Source organism: Meles meles, chromosome 8, assembly GCF_922984935.1.
Source record: "Meles meles chromosome 8, mMelMel3.1 paternal haplotype, whole genome shotgun sequence".
NCBI classification, from domain to species: Eukaryota; Metazoa; Chordata; class Mammalia; order Carnivora; family Mustelidae; genus Meles; species Meles meles.
In genome coordinates, this window is record NC_060073.1 from 3,345,931 (window position 1) to 3,362,246 (window position 16,316).

Sequence of the window (16,316 nt, forward strand, 5' to 3'; positions counted from 1 at the left end):
GCTGTGTGAGGCGCAGGGAAAGAAGCCACGGCTGGGCAGGGGAAGGGCTCAGGAGGCCGTCAGACGGGGCGGACGCAGGGTCTCCTGGTGGGCGCGGTGTAAGGGCACACCTGCTTCCCGGGCACTCCGACTCCCAGAGCCTCTGCGAGGAGCTCATCCCGGTTTCCAAACGGGAAACTGTGACCTTGCGAGCGGAGCCAGGCGCCATGCTCAGGTCCTGCCTGAGCCACCTTCCCCGGCTTCCTTTCCCCACAGCCCCGGGGCTGCCTGGACTCAGGACATCCTTGTCCTGTGCTCCCCGCCTTTGCACACGGTCCGCTCCCTGCCTGCGCGCCCTGCCTCCCTTCCCTGCGCCGTGTAACCCTACCTACCCTCCCAGGCGGGCGGCAGATCCCCAGCCTCCATGCTCTGGAGCTCCCCGAGCCCTCCGGCCAGTGCAGGTCTCTTGGGCCAGGGCCGCCCTGAAAACATCTGTTCTCAGGCTCTTGCTCACAGGGGCCTCGAAGCAGGGTGGGGGGGGGTCCCCAGGCAGGCCAGGGACCGTCCCTAACACACCTCCATCTAGAACCTGCCACACACACATGCACACGGAGGGCTTGGTACCTGGTGGGGGCCCCGTAAATGCCCCTGGTTGGCGGGAATATTGGCTGATATTGACCAAAATGGGCAAAAACCCCCCAGCAGAGGGAAGGAAATTCAGAGTGAGCCCAGCAGGTCAGAGAGCGGGGCAAGTACTCTGGGGGACAGCTGAAACCCTCCACCATCGTGAGATAGGAAATGGTTACCAGATTCAAAACTGAACAACCACTCGTCTGCTGGGGCCCAATCAGGAACCTTGGGGGCCTGACAGCCTGGGGGAGAGCAGACATATCCCCGAAACCTCTCCCTCCACCCGGAGGCCTGGAGGTGGCTGAGGCCTCGTCTGCAATGACTGTCCTTCCACTTGCCTTCCAAGACCCGCTGTGCCATCCCAGGTGCACAGCTCAATCTCTTGGTCCTTCTGGAGCCCTCCTTGCGACGTCAGGGTCAGTGGGGATAACCGACCTCCCCTGTTCAACACAACTTCCCTCCCAGGGTTACTGGAGGATAAAACATGCCCTGTGTGTGGAGCTTACAACAGGGCCTGGCATGTGATGAACCCCCAGGAGAAATCTGCTCTAACTGGGAATTGAGACAAGCACAAATAAAGAACTAGGGGAGGATAATCTCCTGGTCAGAGTGGACCACAAGTGAAAGAGGGTGGCAGCGCCGGATCCAGACTGTTAATTTACCAAGGGAGCTGGAGGCATGGCTGGGGCCAGCAGGAGGAAGTGCAAAGCTCTGGTGCCCTGGCGTGAGAGTCCCCCGTTCCCCTCCCTGGCCTGGCCCTGTCGCTGATTTGCTCTTGATTCCAGACCAGGTGCTTCTCTGTCTGGGTCTTGGTTTTATAAAATGGAGGTGATCCTCTCTGGGTAAGCATAAGGGGCCAGCAACCTTTAAGCAGAAAGAGTGGGGTCCATTTCACGATACTGGACACAGGCGAGGCGGAGCCCAGGGTCTGGAGAGGGAGTCCGGGCTAGGTCTCGGGACAGCTGGAGAGGCCGTCTCCCGGGTGGCCGTGTATCTCTCTGGGGCCCTTCCATGGAGCAGTGGAGCGGGTGCTCTTCTTGTGCAGGATGGGGAAAGAGATCAAGATTTAACTTGCAGCAGGAAGGATGCAAGTTAGACTTTATGCAGAACTTTTCAGTTCAAAAGCTTGAAAAAAGCTTCAAAATGTCCTCTCCGTATCCTTAAGCAGCACACCTTTCCTGAAGGCAGAGGGCCTCTCACTCCTCTTTTTGACGCGGCTTCGGAACGAATGAACGCATGTATGCATGCATGAATGACAGGAGCTTGGGCTCTGCACGGCTGCAGAGGACCGGATCAAGGACACCAGGGCTGAGACGCAGCCCGGCTGGCATCTTAAACACAGTGTCCCCCAGCTCTGAGCCTCCCTTGTTCCATCTGGTAGGTGGGGACAAAAACGTCTCCTCGACTGGTGTGGATGGGAGTCAAAGGAGATCTGGAAATATTTTGAGGACCACGCCCAGAGTGTTTGGTGGGACGTACTCCCAGAAGGAGCGTCCCTGAGAAAGATGGTAAGTATGGTAGAAGAGAAATGGCTTCTTGGGGTCACACTGGAGGGCATTGGGGGACAGAGATCCACTCTGCAGCGGGACTACCCCCAACACCACAGGCAGCGAGAGGGCTGTCTACATCGGGTCCACACCTGCCTCTCCAGGCTCCCTCCCCCAACTCTGAGAAGAGGGCAGAAGAGGGGAGTGGAAGGAACCCCCTGTCCACACCCTGGATGCTGGACCGCGACCGGCACTTGTTTATCTGGCTTTTCGCTTGGAGCTGGAGCTCCAGGAGCCGAAGTCACACGTGCCTGTGAAATAGCCAGAGCCGGGACAAGTCCACACTATCACGCTCAAAGAATCTGTCACATTCCCTTGTTCCTAAAATGGGGAAAATGAAATCAGGGACATTTCTTTCGGTTTGGGGATTCTTTGAAAACATTTGGGAACTTCACTCTCAGCCCCCAAATTTTAAAATCAAATCGTGGGCACTACAAGTCAATGTAGGATCCTCAGGCACACCCCACATCCTATAAACAGGTTGCCCACCCCCCTTGCTGATCAACGGAGAGGGGATCTTCCTTTGCAGGCCGGCCGAAGCCGGCACCCAGTCCTCCCCTCCGGGGTGTCCGAGCTTGCTGGAGTGTGTGGATCAGGGCCACTGACAACCATCAGGAAGAAAGTAGAAATTCTCAAAGATAAACACAAAGAAAACTCAGTGAAATAAATTGTGTTCAACCTGGCCCCTGGCCTTGGAAGTCATTTCTTGCACTCTGCTGTGCAGAAACAATGAGGTGATTTTTATCCTTGAACTTGGGAATGACAGAGAGAGGAGAGGCCCCTGGGGCTGGCTGGCAAGTGTAACCTGCCTGGGACGGGACTCGGGATGGCTGGCTTCGCCTCCATGGACACGGCAGGGGCACGTATGGACGGCTGTCTGGGAACTCCTCGCAGCGCAGCCCACGCCCTCTGGCCTCTGCCTGCACAGAGCCGCCTTCCCCCGGTGACTCAGGGTAATGACTGTGCAACAATTATTGGCTTGAACCGCGCTGGGGATGCCCTTGGAGGCGCTCCCAGGGCCCCCTCCTCCTAGGGCCGCTGCTTCCTGTCTGCCTGGCGGGACACTGCCTGGCTACCTGTCCCTCTGCGGTCAGTGCCCCCGACTCACAGCCCCCAAACCTGCCCCTAGTAAGAGCTATGTGCAAAATCTCAGTCAGGTTTCATCTGCGTGTTTCCAGACTGTGGAGACCTCGAATGGAGGGCCAAGTCTCGGCAGACCTCGTGGCCCTCGCCAGGGTTTGGGGAAGGCAGAGTTTCTGGGTCCACGTAAACAACAGGCCTGAACTACAGGTCCAGAGACCACCGGTAAGGACTCCCGTCCTCATTTCGGGTCTAACCCATCATCACGCTGAATGCCGGCTACCTCTGGAATGTCCACTCCTTTCCATCTCCCTGGGTGTGACTGTGTCTTGTGCCTTCTAACTGGTGTCCCTGCATTCCCACCTCTGGTCTTCCCATGGGAGATTTCCTTGTCTGAGAGGCCCCGCCCAGCCCCCACTACGGGTAGAACCAGCTCCTTGTCCAGGATGTCCGTTCCTCTGCAGGCTGCCCGTGGCCGCCTGCTCCGGTCTTGGCCGCTTGCTAGCTCTCCTCCGGGCGGGTGGGTGGCTCCCCTCTCGGCCTCAGTATCCTCACCAGGAGAAGCAGCACCGACCCTATTGGGTCATGGAAATTAAGCGAGCGTATCCTCAGCCTCAGGCCGGCTGCTAGGCTGCTAAGGAAGTGTCCCTAGTGGCTGGCCCGGGCCCCCTCCCATCACCACTCCTCAAGCCCCAGATGGGCACACCTCCCTGTCTCGTTCACCGTGGGTGCCCACGGCCTGGCCCACAGCAGGCACACAGCGTTGACACAGCGTTTGCTTCAACGATGGCTCTGAGCGGCTCAGGCCAACGGGAGTGGTCACAGGCAGACACCCCTTTGATCTACACTGGCTCCCAGTGTCCCCCCCCCCCCCCAGCATCTCTGCGCGAGCTCAGCGGCAGAAGCGGTGCAGGGCCGGAGGGTCCCCACCTTCCCCGGAATGCAGCGAACCGCCCTGCTGGGAGCCATCCCACAGGCACCTCCGAAAAGGCCAGGCTCTGCTGTCCGGAGGCTGCAGAGGCAGGCATGGTCCCGGCGGTCAGAGCAAAGAAACAAGGGGGGGGGGGGCTCAGGCAGCTGCTGTGGGGGAGGGGGGAGAGAAAGGAGACTTTTCTCCGGTCCAGACAGCACCCTGGGGTGCCCCCTGCTTCAGCAGAAGGCCCTTCTCAGCCCCTCCCTCTTGGGGCAAACTTGGTTCTAACTCTGAGCCAAATCCCTCACTGGTGAATTCCGCCCCCCCAAGGACCCCTCTGACTTCTGGATCTGGCCCCAGGAGAATGATGGGGGTAGCAGACGCGGATACAGGGGTCCCCAACCACGTGGCCAGCTGCCTCCCTCTTCCACTGGCACCAGGCAGGGCGCCGGCTGGGGACCAGACCCGCCCAGCAACAAGTCCGGACCCACCGACATCCCCCTGCTGCCCGGGGTTGGCGGGGGAAGGCTAGGCGCTCCCGGGCGGGGACACTGAGTCCCGGGAACTCCGTGCTCCCAGGGCAGGTGAGGCAGTCGCCGGCGGGTCCAGCCCCAAAAGGGCGCGGCTGTCGCCAGACGGTGGCAGCGCGGTGGGGCCCAGAGGCTGCCACCCTCCCGCGGCTCCCCCCACCCCGAGCCCGCTGCCCCCCAGGCCGACCGGCACCCACGGGAAGGGGGCGTCCCACCCGGGGCCCAGCCTGGCGCTCGCTCGGGCTCGGGCTCCGGCCCCGGGGTGGGGAAACGCGGCGTCCGCGGGTGGGCGCCCCCCGCGCGCCCCGAGCCCCGCGAGCCCCGGTCCTCCCCAAGAGCGCGCGCGGCGCAGGTGCGCGGCCTCCCTCGGGGCGCGGCGCCCGCACTCACCGTGCCCTCGGACGGCAGGTAGCCGATGTCCTCGATGGCGCAGATGTTGATGATGTGGACGCTGCGGTCCTCGGCCGGGAGCGTCGAGTACTTCTCGTTGACCCTCATCGCGGCCGCCTGGGCGCCGGGCCGGCCGGCCGGCGCGCCCTCCGCATCCACGGCCGCGGCGGCCTCTGCGGGCGGACGGGGCAGCGTTGGCGCGCTCGCTGGGGGCCGGGCCTCCCGCCCCGCCCGCCGCCCGCCCGCCCGGCCCTGCGCCCCGCGCGCTGCGGCCGCCCCCCTGCGGCCCCGGGCGGCCCCGCGCCGCTGCGCGCCGGGGCAGGGGCGGCGGCCGCGCGCTCAGACTTTCCGAGGAAATTTAAACACAGGAAGAAAGCGCCGCATGCCCGCCGCCCCTCCGAGCTGTGTATTTATCCCGGGAAAGGCCCCCTTGGAGTTTTGGGGGTGGCCAAGGTTTCCTACCAGGGACGGAACTTCCCACCTCTAAGAAAAGTCTCCAAACGTCTGTGTCAGGCCACCCTGCAGGGGAGAGAGGCTTCGGAGGTCGCGATGGGAATGCCCTCCCTGCCCCTTCCTCCTCCTCTTCCTCACCCTGGGGGACTTCTGCTGCCCTTCACACCTGACTTCCTCCAGGGAGCCTCCCCTGCTTGCCAGGGGCCACCCTCTCCAGCGGGCCCTGCTCCCCCTGCGGCTCCCCCCTGGTCCGCGGCTGAGTCCGGGGTGTGGAAGGCTTCCTCTTCTGTGATGGGGAAGGGGCAGCCCCCCCCCCACACACACGGGAGCCTGGGCCCCACTCCGCAGGGGGGCGCGAGGAAGGGGCCTGAGGTTCAGGCGGAGCTGTACTCCTTGTGTAAGCCTCTACTGCCTCCCTGAGGGAGGGACGGTGACTTGAATCGCTTTCACCCCAGATGACCATGGACCTGGCACGTGGTAGGTGCTCCCCTGGACGGGTTTTTAAACCATCCCCAAGGGAGGATGACACAGGTCTCCAGGAGTAGCCACGCCCGGGTGTAGCCACCCTGCCCGGTAGGAATCAGGCTCCTTTTCCTCTGCCTCCCTATATCTTGTTAGATCTTTGGGGTATGCCCCGAAAGCCGCCTTCTCCAGGCAGTCATCCTGGATTGCCCCTCACCCAAGCACTCAAGCCCAAGGACCGGTCTGTACCTTGGCCACAGACCTCCCTTTACTCCACCTCATTTTACACTGTGTTCATACACTTGATGCCCAATGGTTGCTTGCCAAACGGCCACTGAGGAACATTCCGGGCCTGCGGAAGGGATCATAAAGCGGTCTTGCAAGGCGCTGATGCCTTGGGTCCAAGGGTGGACTGGAATCAGGATGGGGTTGGGGGAGATGGGGTGGGGTCTCGCTCCAGCTCTGGCACCTTCCGGCCCTGTGACCTGGGTCACAGGGTGTCCTTGGCCTCACAGAGCCAGCGTCTCCTCCGGGAGCGTCTGTGTGTGTGACGCTGGGGCTCAGCACCTGGCACGGCGGGGGAGGGGGGGCAGCGGGGGCTGCCGTTACTGCTATACCTGGTCATTCTCATGACCTTCCCTTCTCCCTCCGCTCCGTGTAGGCTCAAGTGTGCCACCCTCTTGAGCCTTGTGTAGCAAGATCTGTCTCTCCTGGGGCGCTCCTGGCCCGTGGGCGCCGAGCAGCCCTCCAGGACCTTTGGTTTGCATCTCGGACGGCGAGCACAGGTTTGGAGAAAGTGTGCCAGACTGGACCTGTCCTCACCACGAGCAGCCCTCCACGGCGCTGAGAACAGTTCGAGCTTTCCAGCCTGGGAAGAAGCGCGCTCTCTCTCGCCCTCTCTCTCTCACACACACGCACACGCAGAATTATATAACTTCATTCTCTTACCCTTGTTGGTAAACAACCAAGATTGTGTAACCGTAAAGCACCGACTTTCTAAATTGATTTTCAAGTGACGAAGGATCTTGCAGTCTACCAGGTACGACTGTGCAAGGGGAGCAGAACCGTGATTCCTCCATTCCGGGTGCCCTGACACTCCCCCACGCCTGGACCGCGGACGGAGAGGACTCGGGGGCGGGGTGCCCGAGCCCCTCTGGGAGCTGCTGCAGGGAGGGCGACAATCTCTCAGGCAGGGCAGTGCCCTCTCCCTGCTCTGGCTTTTCCCAAGAAGCCGGGTTGTACCCACTTCTGTGATGTAAGACTTACCCGGGTCCACACACCTGCCTGCTCAGGAAGCATCCGTTTCCCGCGACATCTCCTTGCGCTGCCCTCTCCCTGCATTGTGTGTCCTCCTGCCGCCCCCCCACGCTCCCAGGTGAACAGCGTGGAAAGGCTTTTGGCAGGCGGAGGGGACCAGTAGGGACTGATCCTGTCCCCAGGGCCCCAGTGGCCTGGGCTGCAACAGCATGGGTCGGGGATTTTAGGGACCAAAAAGTAAGAACAACATTTCCCCAAACCAGGGAGGGAAACGGGGTTCTACCCCGCTGAGCTCTCCCCCAGGTTGGGACATTGAAGCCTCCCCCGCCTGGTGCTGAGCTGGTTTCCTGCCTTATGCCGTCTCCCGTGGGCCCGCCTGCCGGGGCCGTGGCTCTGCTCCGAGTCACTAATTGCTTCTGAACTGGCCCTCTAGAAATACTCTCCCATCAGCTTTGCTCTCTCTTTTGGAGTCAGTAATTCTCATCATTAAAAACCCAAAGGGACAGAGCTCACAGGCAGGATTAATTCCCCGCTCATGAATGAGTAAAAACCAGCCTCATTAGTCTAAATGGGGCATTTTATTATGGGAAGTTCTGGGCTTCCCGGCTCACCCTACTTGCCACCGTGCCGCCCTCTCGTGCTGTTGTGATGTCAGCCGCCGTCACGCTCTCATGTCCTTGCTGACATTGTAATAATCTCCAGGAGGAGGAGCGCCGGGGTGACGAGGGACGCCAGAGGGGACGGAGCCGCAAGACAGTCTCCCTTGTAAGAGGCTCTGAGGACCCTAGCAGACAACATCAGTCTCCCCTCCTTGACCCTGCTCACGAGAAGGAACGTCTTGCTCAGTGCCCTGCCCAGCTGCGCGGGCCAGGGCACTCCCCGGGCTTGTCAGCCTTAGCGAAAAGGTGAACAAGCCAAGCTTTAGAGAGCAAGGTGGGGTGAGCCCCTCGGCCTGCTCAGGCCACGGTGAGCCCCGGGTCAGGGATTATTAGAGCCACGGCCTTGAATGATGCCCTGGGGCTGGGCTTCTCCGCAGTGCCGCTGACGTCTGGGGCTGGATCTCTGTCTGTCCTGGGGGCCAGTCTGTGCCCTGTAGGATGGTCAGCGGCTTCCCTGGGCTCTACCCGCTGGATGCCAGTGGCATCTCTCCCTCCCAGTGTGACAACTACAAACGTCTCCAGACACTGTCACATGTCCCCAAAGGCAGAATGGCCTCCGGGAGAGAACCCCTGTTCTCAGGCTTACCGTCAGCCCCTGCCTGCACGGTCCAGGAGGCTGATCTTATCGCCAGAGTCTCAGATGGGAGCTCCGAGGCGGGGAGAGGTGATGTGCTTGGCTTCAGGCGTAGCCAAGAGGCAGATCCGGCTTTCCATCTGGGTGTCCAAACCGTCCAAAACAGGCTCGTTCCATGAATTCCACACACACATGCGTGCACGCACACACACACAGAGGGATACACAGTACACACAGTAGGACGTTGGGTTTTTACAAAGTACGTAGACGGCCCTGGCTACTGTAGGGTGGAGGGGTGAGCTGTGCTGTCCCCCGGCTCTGGCCGTCCCCGCCTCAGGCCAGCTGTCTCCCCAGCACGGGTCTGTGCGCTCAGAGGTGCTCAGTGCACGCTGTTGACTCACGCGGGCAGCCGGACGGGGGAGACCGCATGGAAGGAGTGAGGCGCTCATGACTCAGTCCTGTTCTGAGCTCAACGGCCCGTCCCGCTCCCGCGCTCCCTCTGCACCCCCGCGAGGGTCCACTGGGCATCCGTGTGGGGGAGACATGAAGCCAAACAGGTCCATGAGCTCATGTACTAAAAGCGCTTTGGGGTGTAACTTCCTGGGGGGAACACACGTCTGGGGGAGGGGGTCGTAACCGAGACGGGATTCCTGTCACTTCCTTCCCTCGCATGATGTCAGAACCCTGAGCAGCGGGCAGGGAGACTCTGTGGGCACGGAAACCGCCAGCCCAGAGTTCTGGAGCGCAGCCAAAGCATGAAGTTCTGTCTGGGGGACTTTTTGTCCCCCCCCCCTCGCCCCCTCCAGCGGAATCCCTGGACGTTATTTCCTTCTGAGCTTTTTCAGACACCTCCTGTGTTTTGCTAACCCAGGCTCGCCTTCTGAGAATTCCTAAGAACCCGAAAAGCACCGCCCCGCCGGATTAGAGGCTGGCCACCTCGGCCAGCCGCCACCTCCTCCCGGAAGCCTCTCTGGTCCGGCTCCGCTCCGCTGGCCCCGCTCCCGGCTCCGTCTCGGCATTCGGACTCATTTCTGCTCCACGGTCCCGTCTTCTGCTTTATTTCTACCCTCCGCCCCCTTCCGGTGCTTGGCACACCACAGATTTCCCTGTTTGTGTTTATTTATTTAACAAGCAATGGTAGGACACTTGCTATAAGCCTGCATCGTGCCAAGCTCTGTACAAATATTGACTCGAGTTCTTCTGGCGGTCACGACGCTCTGCAAGCAGACACACGGGTGTCCCTCCATCCTAGGGTCCCGCCTGCGGAAGTGTGTGGGGGATGGTCCAGCCCGAGTCTCAAACCGCTCCCCCCTCCCCAGCGCCCCTTTGGGCATCACGGCATTAGTCCCCGGACAGATGTCCCGACATCAGAAACCCTGCCCGCTCTGGGGGCTTGAAACAGAGACGGTCCCCCCCACCCCACCGCAGGCAGAGGCCAAGCCAGCCGCCAGACCACCCTGCCCAGCACTGTGGAAACTCCACGTCATGGCTCCAGCTTCTCGAAAGGAAAGTCTCGGAACCTCCTTTTGCTGCTTTAACTCTTCTTCCCGGGGCTGGAGAGGAGAAGAGAGCTCCCGCCGCCCTGGTTCCGAGCAGCAGGGATTCCCTTCCCCCAGAGTTCCAGCAAGAACAAAGGACGCCCATCTCCCTGCAGTGAACTCGAGGGCTGTCCCCCAGGCCTGCCCCACTCCACGCCCGCTGAGCCTTCCTCCCGGACAGACAAGGACGGGGCGCTCGGGGTGATGGTGGCAAGGCCTCCAGGCTGGGGGGGCGGGGATGGGAGTCAGGATCCCCGCGCCGTGGAGAGTGTGAACATCTCCCCCATGCATCCCCACAGCCCTGCGTCCTCTGTGTGTGTGGGTGCGTGTGTTGGGACTGTAAGTGCACTACACCTGCCCTGCATCGGCAGGGAGGCGGGACCCCGACGTCCTGGGCTCTGGCTGCCGACGGTTCCCCGGAGGATCAAATGAGCTGGAGCCCCCCGGACGGAGCTCTGGGCTCAGGTGCTTTGATGGGCTGATCCTGCTGCTGTCCTGTGAGACGGCACCCCGGACGGGAATGAAAGCTCTTCTGGGGTCTCGTGGGTCAGGGAATGGCCTTTCCCGGGAAATTGTGCAATTTGGTTGTGCCTCCAAGGGCGTGTGACTCTGCGCTAGCTTCTGTGTGTGTCTGGGCCTCTGCTCGGTCTGGGGTCTCCGTCCCGTGGTGGATCTGTTGGGCTGCAAGCTTCTGTGGGGGCCGCGTGTCCAGGGCCTGCCCAGCTGGGCACGATGGCCCGACGTTCGTGGGACACACGAATGAGCAAACGAAGCAGGGGCCTCCCCAAGAAATCAGCAGGTCTCCCTGACACAACCCTGGGGATCGGACCGAAACCTCCTCTGGCTTTGGCTCCCCAGACCTCATCCTCCTGCGGGAACATCTCCGCCCGGAAGGAGGGGGCTCCTGGACCCCATGGGACAGCGCTGGCCACGAGCAGCACGAAGCGAGCCACGCAGGGAACGTGGGACGTGCCCGTAGCCGCACTGCAAGACTAACATAATGAGGTCGAGTTATTGAATATATTTAACGGCAACTATTATGCAAAAATATTGTTTCAACATGTCACCGCTCCAAAAATGACTACCAAGACCTTTTACCTTTCCTGCCCTCCCGGGTGTCTGCAATCCGGGCTAAGCTCGGCACTGATAGCCGTCGGCCCTCAGACAAGCCGCGTCCCCGGGGCTCAGCCGTGTGGGGTCGGGGACGGCACACCGGACGGCGAAGCTCCAAAGCCTGCCAGGACTGCTCGAGAAAACCCGTGTTGCACGGCTGCCCCTCTTCTGCCCTACACTTTCCCGAGGTTTCTGCCCTACACTTTCCCGAGCGAGTCTCATCAGCAGGAAAAGCGTGACTCCTACACGGATCCCACGGACGCACCCAGTCCCCCACAGGCTCACTCTGGGCTCCTCCGTTGTTCAAGGGCCAACGGCCAACTTGCGTCTTCGCACTCCAGGAGGTGGGCACCCCGGAGGAGGAGTCTCGGGCTCGCGCCTGCCGGTTTTGTGCCAGCCCCGCGTCCGCTGGTTTACCCACGATTCATTCACTCCCTCGTTCACTCCCTCCTGCACTTGCGAGAGCGCAAGCATGAGCAGGGGTGAGAGGCAGAGGCAGAGGGAGGTGCCTGTTCCCGGATGCGCTCCCTGCCCCACCCCCGACCTCCTATTACCTCTCCCCTGCTCAGACCTTTCCCAGCTTTGTCTCCCTCCCCAGATGTTATCGTCCCCTGTCACCCGCCCAGATCACCCCCTCGGCCAGGCTGTCAGCTTCAAGCTAACCTGCCATGAGTCACCAGCTCTATTTTTCCTGCCTGGAAATCTCGGGATCTAGAAACAAGGAACAGCCCGGAGCCAGTCAGTGGAGGAGCGTGGGCCCCCAGCACTCTCACTTAAGACGCAAACTGTGGGACCTGGGGACAGTGAGCGAGAGCAGCCCCTCTAGGACCGAGGTCTGTCTCGCAGAAGGCCTTCGGGAGGGCAGTGCATCCCTCTGCTCTAAGCTCCCCGTCGAGGGCGGTGAAGAAGGACACACACGTGCACACACACGCACTCACCCTCGCACCCGTGCACAGACAAGCAGGGACCAAGGGGTCCCGGCAGGGCGATAGACCCAGAGTGCGGCCCCCGATGTAGACATAACGAGTGACTCTGATCCACGCAGCAAGCGGCTCACAACAGCTACAGCCCCGCGCAGCCTGGACCCTCCAGGACCTGGGGTCAGACCCCTTCCCCAGCCCGCTCCCCGCTGCCCGCGCCCCTGGCTCCGGCACTGCTCAGCTGCCCTGCTTCCCGTGTGAAAACTGCTACAACTGAAATCAGACTTTCTGGAAAACCCTCTGTCTCCGTTTTGGGTTTTTTTCCCCTTGTCCCTTCCCCTAAGCAGCAAGGGAATCCCTTGGACGGGGAATGTGCTTGTCTTCTACTCCACGATTGGATTCTCAGGGCAAGCACCTTGCAACTTTCTTAACCACCGCCCCTCGTCTCCGCTGTCCTCCCCGCTGGGGGCGAGCCTGACCTCTGACCTCAGCACGGAGGTGACTGACTCCGTCTCACCAAGACCCCTTCTTGCTCCGGGGGCTCCTTCCTGCCGCCTCTCTGACGAGAGAGCCCGTCCTATCCTCAGGGCCGGGGGGGTGGGGTGGACATCAGAGTGCCTAGTTCCTTCCAAAAAGAAGACAAAGGGAACAAGAAACTCGGGGTCGTTGCCGGGAGATGGACCGGTCGGGTGTGAGCGGGCGCACTTGACTCATTCCATAAGGCATGTCTGTTGGGGGGTGGGGGTCCATCCTGCTGTCCAGACGGCTCCCTCAGCGCGGAGCACACATTGGCTAATGGCCTCATGGGAGTGAGGTCGCCTTTCCAGAGAGCCTCCCCTGGCCCTAGCCCCCAAGACCCCTCTTTTGCTTCTGTCCCTTGTCACCTATCCCTTGCCACCCTGTCACCTCGCCATTTTCTCCCCATGCTAGGAGAGGGGACCTCCGTCCATCTTCCTCTCTGCAGCATTCCCAGCACCTCCTGGAGCCTGGCAGAAGTATTTGTCAAAAACATGAAGGAATGAAGAACGTGAACGTCTCAGGGTCCCCAGATCCAAGCCCCGGGGGGCAGGGGTGAGGACTGGAACCGACAGGCCAATTTCTATCCGACTCAGACAACCCCTGCGCCGCCTGCCTTTGTCACAGGAGGGCTGTGAGGTCTCCACGCACGGGTTCTTCCCGGGAGCTGGGAGGACAACGTTGTTGTCTTAACATTTTCGAGCTGATGGAACAACTGAGGAAAGCTCGGGAGGTCACTGGTCCAGCTGCCACAAAAGCACTGTGGACCAAGCACCGTGGCCCGGCTCTCCGGGTGGGGGCGGAGACAGCACCCTCCCCCTCTGCTGGGGCCATCAGTGTGTTTCCTAAGGTCCTCCCAGGAGCTGCCACAGAGCTGGGAGCCACGGACACAAAGGGACACAGACACAGAGCTCACAGTGGCCCGGGCTACGGAAGCACTGAAGGGTCTGGGAAAGAAAGGTCTTGAAGGTCCTGCAGAGGGACTGACTTCCCAGCTGAGCCCCAGGAAGTCCTGGGGAGCCAGGAAGCTGCAGGGGAGGAGGCGTGAGGGGGTTGGGCAGGGGGATGGGGAGCCGGAGTGCTGGGGAGGGGAGGGCAAGGCTGTGGCTTCCATCAGACGGCTGCCTCTGGGGCACTGCCACCCGCGACCCGGCGTGCCACGGCTGCCCCAGAGCAGGGGAGGTGATAACGGGGTGCCCCTGGGCAGGCCGCAGGGGCACAGGAGCGCCCAGAGCGTGGGGCAGGCGCTTTCCCGCAGGTGGCCTTCGCGGGCCTCGCTGCGAGGCGGTGTTAGAGCCCCTCGGGAGAGACCTCGCGCCCAGCTCCCGGGAATGATGAGCACTGGTGCTTTCTTTTCACGAGGAGGGGGCACCCCTGCCGACGGACGTCCATGCAGACCGGGGTGACCGGCGTGGGCAGCAGGGACCCCCTTGGGCATCAGATGGTCCTTCCTTGCTTTGGGGTCCTTCTGCATGTTCCTCGGGCCGAGCAGGTGCACCCGTGCTGGACGACGGGGCTAGGCTGGCCCCTGGAGTGTGAGCGCCTCCTCCCACCTCACCAGGGTGAGACTGTGCCATGGGCGGCCCCTGGGGTCCCCTGACCCCCCGCCCCCCCTGGGGAGAAGAATGTCACCACGGTGGCCTGCCCTGCATCTCAGCACCTAGAGGTATTCTAAACTCCCCAGGAGAGCAGAAGTCTTCACCGGGCCACCACCAGGGGCAAGGCCAAGTCAGGATGCCCCTGACAGACCCGCCCCGAATCCCCAAGGACAGGAAGAGACAACATGCCCGACGCAGAGCAGGAGCCACGTAAACGCCCGTGGGAGAGCCCCTCCCAGGGGACCTCCGGAAGTGTTCACGCATCTGTTGGAATGGAACTTTCCAGAGAATCCCTCCAGGTTCCTGTATGCCTACAGGGTGACCTTGGACAAATCACACAGGCTCTGTGGGCTGAAAAACAGGCAGGCTGTTGGGGTGGTGGGAACGGACCCAGGTCACCCAGCATGGGTCCCACAGGTAACGCAAGCTTGGTGCCTGGACCCCACTGGTCCCCGCTGCGATGGCGTGGGTGGAGCTCAGCGGCTGGCCGTCTGCTGTGACAGCCACTTACCGTCACAGATGTCCCAGATTCACGCGGGGCTGAACGGGACTAGCGCTCAGCCATCTGGGGCCCCAGGCCTGTCTCTCGCCACGCACTCATTCACACGACGCACATTCATTCATGCACGGAGCGTCTCTGAACGCCAGGCTGGAGACGTGGAGGGAAACCGGCCGTGCACCACAGCGGGGGAGGCAGACGGAGAACAAACGGGAATTTCGGGGAGCGGTGGTGGCCGTGACACGGGACGGAGCGTAGGGGGATCAGGAAGGCCCCTCTGGGGAAGGTACAATCCAGCCGAGGCCTGCGGGCTGAGAGGAGCCAGTCTTGAGAAAGAAGGTTCAGGGTAGTCCCGGGACGACAGCCGTGTAGGCTGTGGAAGTCAGCTGGGGCCATGTGGTATCTTCGGAGCCTGAGTGTCCGAGCATGGTCTCAGAAGGGAAGTGTGCGCTCAGCTGGGCGGCCCCTGGGCCCCACAGATCTTACCCACAGAGAGAGATGAGAAGAAGGAAGGCCAGGGGAGGGTCGCGATCAGGGCCCTTCTTTAGGGGGAGGAGGAGGGAGACATGAAAGGTCAGCAGCAGGAATGAGGAGGTATCATCGCTCCTATTGCCGTACACATTAGAAAGCTAACGTGAGCTCATCATGAATAACTATGCAAATAAATGGGAAAATTCAGATGACACAGATGGTTTTCTAGAGGAACACAACTTCCCAAAATTTTCCCAAGAAGAAATAATCCAAACAGTCTTTTATCTATAAAATACGCTTGATGTGTGCTTAGAATCCTGTCCACGAAGACGATTCTAGATCCATAAGCCTCCACTGGTGAAACTTTCTAAACATTTCAGGAAGAAGCAACACCCGTCTTCCACAAACTCATCCAGAATAAAAAGGGGCTTTTGTCCAATTCATTTTAACCAAGAAAAAAAAAGGCATTACGAAAAGGGACTTTATCCCCCATAAGCACAAACACAAACCCCAAAGCAAAAATCTTACCACCCTAATTCCACTCACGAAGCTAATATATTACAGCCAGATGGTATTTATCACAGGCACAGAAGGGCGGTGTCATATTTATAAATTAGCAAAATAAAGATAGAACCAAGCGGTCCTCTCCACAGGTGCTGGAAAAGCCTTTGGTAAAATGTCGCACCTGTTTATGAGAAAAGCTCGTAGCAAACTCAAGGTAAAGGGCTGAACCCACGACAACAGATGGCACGAGAACAGGTGAAGCACGGAGGCTGGAACGGACGCGTGGATGTCCGCCTCCCCTCCGACTCAGCGTCGTCCGGGAGGTCCCGGGAGTGCGGAGAGGCCAGAGCTGTGAATAAGAAGCTGCGGTTTGGAAAGGAAGAAACAGGACGGACATCACCCATAGGCGACGTGCCTTGGCGTGTTAGCATCGAAGTATCGAAGAAGTATCGACATACATGATCGGAATTAATAAATAAACTGGGCAAGATCTCTGAACACAGGATTCATATTCAAAAGCCAAACATTCTTCCATAAACTAGGAACAAACAGAATCTGAAAAACTTAGGCCTTTGGAAATAACATGAAAAATTAGATAGTTAAGAACAAGCAAAAGACATACATGCTTTCAACAAGGAAAACCAGGGGGTCGTATGGGACTGGGTAACGTTCTGCGCCCGTGG

General features: G+C 60.6%; 1 protein-coding gene across 5 annotated transcripts in view; it reads right to left on the reverse strand.

Annotated features, from left to right (window-relative positions):
* Positions 1-16,316, reverse strand: part of ANO1 (anoctamin 1) — a 144,269-nt gene that overhangs the window by 71,761 nt on the left and 56,192 nt on the right. For all 5 annotated transcript variants that reach the window (XM_046014409.1, XM_046014408.1, XM_046014410.1 and 2 more), the window contains exon 2: positions 5,070-5,242. In XM_046014409.1, the coding sequence (XP_045870365.1) occupies positions 5,070-5,242 (173 nt within the window). The remainder of the gene's footprint in view (positions 1-5,069; positions 5,243-16,316) is intronic.